This window comes from Psammomys obesus, unplaced genomic scaffold (genome assembly GCF_907164565.1).
Source record: "Psammomys obesus unplaced genomic scaffold, mPsaObe1.curated_primary_1811, whole genome shotgun sequence".
Taxonomy (NCBI): domain Eukaryota; kingdom Metazoa; phylum Chordata; class Mammalia; order Rodentia; family Muridae; genus Psammomys; species Psammomys obesus.
In genome coordinates, this window is record NW_026596125.1 from 110,550 (window position 1) to 121,084 (window position 10,535).

Sequence of the window (10,535 nt, forward strand, 5' to 3'; positions counted from 1 at the left end):
GATCTAGAAAAGATCATTCTGAGTGAAGTATCCCAGAAGGAGAAAGACAAACTTGGTATATACTCGCTTATATAGACCTACAAGACATGATAAACATAATGAAATCTACACACCTAAAGAAGATAATCAAGAACGTGGACACAGGCGAAGGTGATTAATCCTCATTTAGAAAGACAAATGGGATGTGCATTGAACTTATGACAGGAGTCTACCACAAAAGGCATCTGAAAGACTCTACCTAGCAGTGTTTCAAAGCAGACACTAAGACTCATAACCAAACCCTCGGCAGAGTGCAGGGAATCATATGAAAGAAGGGAAGTTAGTATGATATGGAAAGGATAGGAGCTCTACAAGGACCAAATATATCTGGGCACAGGGTCTTTTCTGAGACTGACACTCAACCAAGGACCATCTACGGATATAACCTAGAACTTCTGCTCGGATGTGGCCCGTGGTAGCTCTGTAACCAAGTAGTTTTCCAAAGTAAGAGGAACAAGGACTATTTCTAACAGGATCTCAAGGGCAGGCTGTTTGACACCCCCCCCCAGGGGAGGAGCAGTCTGTTAGGCCACAGAGGAGGACTTTGCAGCCAGCCCTGAAGATACCTGATAAAACAGGGTCAGATGAAAGGGGAGGAGGTCCTCCCCTATCAGTGGACTTGGAAAGGGGCAGGGAGGAGACCAGGGAGGGAGTGTGGGGTTGGGGAGGGAATGAGGGAGCGGGATACAGCTGGGACACAGAGTTAACAAAATGTAACTAAAAAGAAAAAAAAAAAAGAAAAGAGAGATCTCTTCTTTATTAGCTACAAAAAAAATAAATAAAGACTGTTTTGAAAAGAAAAAAAAAGCTATGGGCAGATGGCAGAGGAGGAGACCTCTCCCTTTCAATGGACTAGGGAAAGGGGATAGGGAGAAAGAGGGAGGGAGGCTGGAAATGAGAGGAGTGGAGGGAGGGGGCTTCAATCAGGATATATAATGAAATAAATTGTGAAAAATAAAAAAATAACTTAAAAAAAGACTTCAAGGAGGTTATGCACGCCCAGGAGTTTGGTTTAAAAATGACCTTAAAAACAAAGTTGTAGTTAGATGGTATAAGAACAGTGAAAACCTAAAAAAAAAAAAAAACAAGGAAATCATGATATTTGCAGGTAAATGAATGTAACTAGAAAAGATCATCCTGAGTGAGGTAACCCAGACCCAGAAAGACACTCATGGTAGTACTCACTTAAAGTGGATATTAGCCATAAAGTACAGGGTATTCATGGTGAAATCTAGAGACCCAAAGTAGCTAAGTAACAGGGAAAGCCCAAGTGACGATTCTGTAATCTCACTGACAGGGGGGAATAAAATAGTCCTGAGTAGGGATATATGGAGGGTACAGCGTGGTAAAGGGAGTGGAGGGAGGAGCAGTAGGGATTCAGCATGGGGAGGACAGAGGGAAAGAAAACTGTGAGAGAGAACTGGAATCAATGTAGCATGGGAGCATCTCTGTGATGAGCTAGAAAACCAGGATAAGGGAAACTCCCAGAAATCTATGAGGGTGGTTAATTGCCAAGAGTACTAGCAAGAGGGGATATGGAACCTGAAACAGCCATCACTTGTAGCCAGAAAAGACCCTCAACAGAGGGATGAGGCCACCAAACTACCCACAAAACCTCCTATCCATAATTTGCCCTGCCTACATTTTGCACAGGGATAGTAATGGAGCAAAAGGTGAGGGAAGAGCCAACCAATGACTGACCCATGCTTAAGGTGAGCCCACCCCTGACACTATTAATGATATTCTGCAATCCTTACAGACAAGAGCCTACTACAACTTTCCTCTGAGAGGCTTCATCCACCAGCTGATAGAAAGAAATGCAGACAGCCACAGCCAAACACTAGGCAGAGCTCAGGAAATGTTGTGGAAGAAAGGGAGAATGGATTGAAGGCACCAGGGAGGTCAGGGACATCACAAGAAAAACAATAGAATCAATTAACCTGAGCCAACAGAGACTCAACCACCAACCAAATAGCATGCTTGTGTAGGTACTAGGCCCCCTAGACATATATAATAGAAGTAAAGTTTGTTCTTTACATAGGACCCTTAACAGCAGAGGCATGGGCTGTCTCTGGCTTTGTTGCCTACTTTTGGATGGCTTTCCCCTAATGGGGTTCCCTAATGGGGTTACCTAGCTTCAACAGGAAAAGATGTGCCTAGTCCTACTCAAACATGACATGACAAGACTGGTTGATATCCATGGGAGGCCTCCCAATCGCAGAACAGAAAGAGAGGTATATAATGGGAGTGGGTTGGAGAGAGAGGGGCTTAGCAGCGATGAGTAAGGGGAAGTCCTGTTGGGTATGTAAAGTAAACACACAAAGCAATCATAAAATTAAATGACCAAGTACAACCAAAGCTGAAAGTAGTTTAGAGCTGGCCCAGAAGAGCTCACAATACCCAAGTGAAAATACTCAGGAGAAAGAGGATCCTCTGTATATGAAGATCACAAAAAGAAAAATAGTGAATAAGTAAGTCTGGGAGTAAAATACCCAAAACCAGAGGAAGCATACAAATTCCTTGACAAATAAAACAAAGCAACCCCCCAATGGCTAAATCTTAAAAAAAAAAAAAAAGGTAATAAGTGTTTGCCTTATCAATGGAACAAAGTTTAATTGGAAGAGAGCCTAAACAGTGTCTAGCTGATTAGCCAATAATGCTCCAAAGTGCAACATGTTGGATCTGCGGCAGCGTTATTAAAGCTCTGTGCTGCCTGATCACAGCTGGGTCAGTTAGGAGAGTCTCCATGGATCCAGTCATGGTCTTGGTGCTCCTGGTGCTCAGTCTGTCCTGTCTGCTTCTCCTCTCACTCTGGAAACAGAGCTCTGGGAGAGGGAAGCTCCCTCCAGGCCCCACTCCTCTCCCAATTATTGGCAATTTCCTCCAGATAGATGTGAAGGATATTCAACAATCCTTAACCAATGTAAGTATGCTTTATGCTTTTCTAGTAGTCTGTTAAGGAGATACAAGTCCTGCTGCTTGCAATGAAATCCTATTAATGAAGACAATATTGTAAAAAATGCTCATGAAGTTAAAAAAAAAAAACTAATGTTTTCTGCCTTTTCTGCAGTATCCCTCTAGTCCTGGTGAGGAAAGTAGTAAGAAGCAAGGTTTCAGGCTGAAGAACATCTAGGTCACCTCATTTTATAATATAATCACAGAATTTTAGTTATTCTTCTTCAAGTCTGTATTTTACAATCATTTCCTATTATTTTGGCTGAGGGTAAAAAAAAAATGCAGAATCAATGATTCAGAATTTTAGGCATGCCTTATTCTTTGAAGCTCAACTCTCAAGAATTAACGGGTTCCTGATATGAAGTAAAACCTATGGGCATGGGCTCACACAGGAAATTACAGCAACAAACAATGTGTCAGAGCATCATGTACAGGGGCTTCCCAATCTACTTTTATTACTTGCAAACCTGTCCCTTGTTCCTAGAATGCTTCATGGTGATGTGTTCTCCACAAATGCTGCTTTCTGTGGTGCAGCTTCTATGATGCCTGCTCTCTGTAATTTTTTAACACTTGACAAAAAATGGATGCAATCCTTTGTGATGACCAAATATTTTAGATTTCTATTCTCATCACAGGGCTCTGCAGTTTCCATAGGAGCAGTCATATGATTATTGATGTCTATTTCATATGAAATGTGCATGCATGGCATGCTCAAGCGTCTGATAGTTAGTAAGGATAGTGCCAATTTGGATTCTTTACTTGTTTGCAATAGGGTCCTGGAAATGAATGTGGGACTCTCTTCCTTCAGTTCCCTTGTGAAATAAGACCAAGAGACCTGCCTAATGTGATATCTTATTGTCATCAGTGTGTTAACCACTTGTGTGATTTCCTGTCACACTAGAGGTCATCCACATGTGATAATCCTCAAAAATCAAGGTATATACACATCAAACTAGTTTTTCTGGGTAAAAATATCGTAACACAATAATATTAGCCGTCTAAAAGCATTTGAAACTATACAGAATGAGGTGATCTTTTTCTAATATGCATATTTTCTTTCTCTTTCAGTTATCAAAAGTCTATGGCCCTGTGTTCACACTGTATATGGGCATGAAGCCCACTGTGGTGTTGCATGGCTATGAGGCAGTGAAGGAAGCTCTGGCTGACCATGGGGAGGAGTTTTCTGGAAGAGGAAGACTTCCAGTTTTCGATAAAATTTTTAACGGCCTGGGTAAGTGTACATGTGCTTATGTGAGTGCTGGACGGTATCCATTGTCAACTGGAACATGGAAAGCAGAGACCATGCTCGCTCCCTAAATACATTTGGGGACTTTATGGCTGCCACCAGACATCTCCTTCTTCTGTCTCTGGGATATACTCGCTATTGTCTGTTCCCATTGTTTTAGGCATTATTTTTAGCAATGGAAATATATGGAAAGATACAAGGCGCTTCTCACTCATGACCCTAAGGAATTTGGGCATGGGGAAAAGGAGCATTGAGGACCGCATTGAAGAGGAAGCACAGTGCCTTGTGGAGGAACTGAGAAAAACCAATGGTAAGTGCAAGTTTAGAATCTGACATTTACTTCTTTTATTTTTTTAATTAATTTTTTTATTAATTACAGTTTATTTACTTTGTATCCCAACTGAGGCCCTCTCCCTCGGTCCTTCCCAATCCCACACTCCCTTCCTCTTCTCCACTCATGCTCTTCCCCCAGTCCACTGATAGGGGAGGTCCTCCTCCCCTTCCATCTGAGTCTAGTCTCTCAGGTCTCATCAGGAATGGCTGTGTTTTTCCTTTGTGAAGCCTGATAAGTTTGCACTCCTCAGAGGGAGGTAATCAAAGAGCAGGCCACTCATTTCATGTCAGAGACAGCCTCTGTTCCCATTACTAGAGAACCCACTTGGACACTGAGCTGTTTACTTCTTGATCTAGATATGGATGTATGAGTCATTTTGTTCCTTTCTACTCAAAGCATTTTTTTTTCCTAATGAGATTATAGGTCTCATGTTCAGGTTCCAAAACATTACCAATCCATGTATTTCCCTTAGCACAAATATACCTTAAAACTTCTCAATTATATTACCATGTTACCAAGAAAAAGTGGCTTCCATGTAATGGCATTTTATAATTTTTTCCAATTTTTTTCAGGCTTACCTTGTGATCCCACCTTCATCCTGTATTGTGCTTCCAGCAATATCATCTGCTCCATTGTTTTTCAGAATCGTTTTGATTATAAAGATCAGGATTTTCTTAACTTGCTGAAAAAACTGAGTGAGACCACCAAGATTGCGAGCTCCCCCTGGATACAGGTGAAGTCACAATCTGTTCTTTCTGAAAACACAGTTAGGGTCTTTGTTTCTCAGAGGTCAAATTTAATAGAGACTAAACAGTGAAGTGACCAGACATCACAGTTCTGACCAATGTATTATGGAAAAAATATTTGGAAGTGAACTGTAAACCCTTTGCCATTCAAAAAAAAAAAAAAAAAAAAAACGAAACGAAACAAACAACAACAACAAACAGAAGGAAAAATGTCAGGATGGCTTTAGCCAGCTAGATCTTATCAGTTGATTTCACCTCTAACATCCACAGGGTTCTTTTGATAAAGTACTTATTCACTTCTAGAAAGCTGGCCAGTCACTCAGAATATCCTTCTACGAGCAAATTTATTGGCCTCTTTTCAACAATTACACACATCCTCATCATATTACCAGGAAGAAATATCTTAGTATAGAAAGACTATTCTCTTCAGGAAGAAAGAGTATATATGGCAATGAAAGCTACCAGGAAATACTCAGCTGTTTCCAGTGGTTTGGTTCATCAGCGAGAATCCTAGGTGACAGGATAACAGGAAGAAGTGACAAGGTGAATGATTTTGTTCTGTGTGGATCATAAACATCCTCCCAGAATTTTCTTAGGCTGTACTAGCCTTTTGTGCACACTACATAAAGCAAGTACAGTGTTCATGAAATGCCAGTTTTGTATGTAATTTATTTAAGGCATATACTCTTTTAGTGTAGAAAGCTGCTTGATAGGAATAAAATCTTCAGGCAATAAATTTTTTTTATAAATCAGGTCACTCAACCATCTTAATTTCTACTGTCATATGAAAAATGTGAATGTAAGTAATTTATATTTCAAACTTGTAGGACAGTTTATTGAGCTATCAAAGAACTGATATGTACATACTTTACACTAAAAAGAAATTGAGTATGGAAATATTACTATGATCTTTGATTATTTGGGTAGAAATTTCTCCCTCAAATCTCTCTATTAGGATACTGTTACAATATATGCACATAGACCATCTCCTTAAGATGAATTTCATACGTATCTTGACCTATCACTGCAAATCAGTCATATGATATAAACCAGTTATATGATATAAATATATCTTAATGACTTTGTTACAGTGTATTTATTTACTAAATTCTTGCATTTCCTTGTAGGTTTGCAATATGTTCCCCGTTCTGCTTGACTTTTGTCCAGGAAGTCATAACACATTTTTTAAAAATTTTACTTATATTAAACGTTACCTATTGGAGAAAATAAAAGAACATGAAGAGTCATTGGATGTTGCGAATCCTCGGGACTTTATTGATTTTTTCCTAATTAAACAAAGGCAGGTAAAGAGTTAGCATACATTTATGCAATTACTGAATTGGCTGAGTTCTTTATAGTTCACTGAATACTTACTAGTTTACCAGTGATGTTTAAAATTATACAAATATCACTTGAAAACAATTTAATATTTATAGTTTTGTTTGAGTATGCCTGTAAAGAGTTGAGCAATATTTTTAATTAGAGCACATTGGAACCCTGGTCTTTAAATTACGTACATAAAAGAAAAGTTAAAGCAATCTAGTAAGCATAGGGCAACACAAAAGGCAGGTAAGGTGAACCAAATTCCAATTTATCCATACTTTATAAACTGTCCTGTCTTAACATGAACACGGGCATCATGGTCACCCTTTGTGGGTCACTTGCATAGATTTTAATATAGATTAATATAGATTTAATTTAGATAAATATTAAAATACATATATAAAAATTGATCTTAGCCTATTTGTACTGATAGATTCTACAGGGGATTCAAAAGGACTGAATGATGTTGGAAGAGGTGTACCATGGGAAGAGTGGGAAGATGAAAGAGTAAAGATCTGAGTGTAATTTCCAATGAATTTGCCCTAGTGGGGTTAGAGATGGGTATTATTTGGGTATGTTGTCAGTATTAATTGTTGACATTCTTTAGTTAAGGAAAAACACGGGTTCCCTTCAGTTTCTGTGGCACTCTCATTTAAAAAACTATTGCAGCCATACATCGTAGCCTATGCCTATAATCCAGCACTTGGGGAGGCAGAGCTACACAGAGAATTCTCAATAGAGGAATATCAAACAGTGGAGAGACACTTAAAGAAATGCTCAACATCCTTAGTCATCAGGGAAATGCAAATCAAAACAACTCTGAGATTCCATCTCACAGCCATCAAAATCTTAAGCAACAGTACATACTGGTGAGGGTGTGGAGAAAGGGGACCCTCCTCCATTGCTGGTGGAAATGTAAACTTGTACAACCACTTTGGAAATCAATCTGGCACTTTCTCAGAAAACTGGGAATAGTGCTATCTCAAGACCCAACTATACCACTCCTGGGCATATATACGAAAGATGCTCAACCATATAGCAAGGACCTTTGCACACCTATGTTAATAGCAGCTTTATTCATAATAGTCAGAATATGGAAACAACCTAGATGTCCCTCAACTGAAGAATGGATACAGAAATTGTGGTACATTTGTACAATGGAATACTACTCAGCTATTAAAAACACGGAAACCATGAAATTTGCAGGCAAATGGATAGAACTAGAAAAGATCACCCTGAGTGAGGTAACCCAGAAGCAGAAAGATATACATGGTATATACTCACTTATAAGTGGATACTAGTTATATAATATAGGATAAACATACTAAAATCTACAGACCTAAAGAGGCTAAACAACAAGAAGGACCCTAGGGAAGATGTTTAATTCTCATTCAGAAGGGAAAATAGGACAGACACTGGAAGAGGCAGAAGAGAGGGAACAGGATGGGAGTCTACCCAGGTGTCCTCTAAAAGATTTCACCCCGTAGGGGATCCTTTATTTTCCATTTGAATTAAGATACGCCAGCAGTTTTTAAAAAGAGGCCAGTGGGGATTCATATGATAATTGCACTTAATTTTTTAAGGGGTTGTGCCATTTTCAAAACAGAGATAAAATCAACATCTGATGACAATCACTATATTTTGGACTCACTGTAGTGGTATGAAGTACATTTACAGACATTGCGCCTAATCAGCTATCTAGTTTCAAGAAGTGGCATAACTCTGCAAAACATACCACAGCTATTAACAACCATTCTCCAAACTCCACATTATTAGTAATTGCAGTGATTTTAGTCTTTTAAGACTGCTGTGTCTCTCTGACAGAGTAAGCTGACATCTAAACCTGCTCTTAGTATACCAAGATTTGCTTTCTGTCTTCTTGCTCTTGTGTAAACTTTTGGATGTTCCTCTAAGTGCAGCTTGTTTCCATACTTCCTCCTTCAGCTCCATCAAACTTCATTTACAAGGATGAAAGCCACAATACATTTATTCATCATTGATGTGTCTTCATGTTATGTCTACCTCCAACTTGTCCGAATTGTTCATCTAGGAACATCTGAACGTGTTTCTTTTTTTATTATTAATTACACTTTATGCACTTTGTATCCCCCATAAGTCCCTCCCTCCTCCCCTTCCCATCCCACCCTCCCTTCCCTTTCTTCACACATGCCCCTCCCCAAGTCCACTAATGGAGGAGGCCCTCCTCTCCTTCCTTCTGATCTTAGTCAATCATATCTCCTCAGGAGTGGCTGCATTGTCATCTTCTGTGGCCTGGTAAGGTTGCTCCCCCCTCAGGGGGAGGTGATCAAAGAGCAGGCCATACAGATTATGTCAGAGGCAGTCCCTCTTCCCATTACTATGTAACCCACTTGGAAACTAAACTGCCATGGGCTACATCTGTGCAGGGGTTCTACGTTATCTCCATGCATGGTACTTGGTTGGAGCATGAGTCTCTGGGAAGACCCCTGTGTTCAAATTTTCTGGTTCTGTTGCTCTCCTTGTGGAGTTCCTGTACTCTCCAGATCTTACTATTTCCCACTTATTACACAAGATTCCATGTACACTGCCCAAGAGTTGGCGATAAGTCTCAGCATCTGCTTTGATAGTCTGCAAGGCAGAGGCTTTCAGAGGCCCTCTGTGGCAGGTTCCTGGCTTATTTCCTGCATTCTTCTTTTTATGATGTCCATCCTCTTTGCCTTTCAGGATGAGGATTGAGCATTTTAGTCAGGGTCCTCTCTCTTGATTCATTTCTTTAGATGTACAGATTTTAGTAGTTTTATCCTGTATTATGTCTACATGAGTGAGTATAAACCGTGTGTGTCTTTCTGCTTCTGGGACAGCTCACTTCGATGATACTTTCTAAGTCCCACCATTTACCTGCAAATTTCATGATTTACTTATTTTTCATTGCAGAGTAATACTCCATTGTGTAGATGTACCACAATTTCTGCATCCATTCCTCCACTGAGGGGCATCTGGCCTGTTTCCAGCTTCTGGCTATTACAAATAAAGCTGCTACAAACATGGTTGAGCAAATGTCCTTATTGTGTACTTGAACCTCTTTTGGATATATGCCTAGGAGTGGTATGGCTAGATCTTGAGGAAGTGTTATTCCTAGTTATCTGAGAAAGCGCCAGATTGATTTCCAGAGTGGTTGTACAAGTTTACATTCCCACCAGCAATGGAGGAGGGTTCCCCTTTTTCCACAGCCTCTCCAGCAGGTGTTGTCACTGGAGTTTTTCATCTTGGCCATTCTGAGGGGTGTAGGTGAAATCTCAGGGTTGTTTTGATTTGCATTTCCCTAATGGCTAATGATGTTGAGCCTTTCTTTAAGTGTTTCTCTGCCATTCTATATCCTCTACAGAGAATTCTCTGTTTAGCTCTGTTCCCCATTTTTTAATTGGATTACTTGGTTTGTTGCTTTTCAGCTTGTTTAGTTCTTTATATGTACTGGATATTAGCCCTTTGTTAGATAAAGGGTTGGTGAAGATTCTTTCCCAATCTGTAGGCAGTCATTTTGTTTTGATGATGGTGTCCTTTGCTTTACAGAAGCTTTTCATTTTCATGAGGTCCCATTTATTGATTGCTGCTTTTAGAGCCTGTGCTGTTGGTGTTCTGTTCAGGAAGTTGTCTCCTGTGCCAATGAGTTCAAGGTTGTTCCCCACTTTTTCTTCTAACCAATTTAATGTGTCTGGTTTTATGTTGAGGTCTTTGATCCACTTGGGCTTTAATTTTGTGCAGGGTGATAAGTATGGATCTATTTGCATTTTTCTACATGTAGACATCCAGTTAGACCAGCACCATTTGTTGAAGATGCTATCTTTTTTCCATTGTATGGTTTTGGCGTCTTTGTCAACGATCAGATGTCCATAAGTGTGTGGGTTTATTTCTG

The 10,535-nt window shown here is 39.8% G+C and overlaps 1 protein-coding gene across 1 annotated transcript in view; it reads left to right on the forward strand.

Moving 5' to 3' along the window:
* The first annotated feature begins 2,747 nt into the window (after positions 1-2,747).
* LOC129693292 (cytochrome P450 2C26-like) overlaps positions 2,748-10,535 on the forward strand; it is a 27,142-nt gene continuing 19,354 nt past the window's right edge. Inside the window, exons 1-5 of the mRNA XM_055630112.1 lie at positions 2,748-2,962; positions 4,063-4,225; positions 4,401-4,550; positions 5,147-5,307; positions 6,448-6,624. Coding sequence (XP_055486087.1) covers positions 2,786-2,962; positions 4,063-4,225; positions 4,401-4,550; positions 5,147-5,307; positions 6,448-6,624 — 828 coding nt within the window. The 5' untranslated portion in view covers positions 2,748-2,785. The remainder of the gene's footprint in view (positions 2,963-4,062; positions 4,226-4,400; positions 4,551-5,146; positions 5,308-6,447; positions 6,625-10,535) is intronic.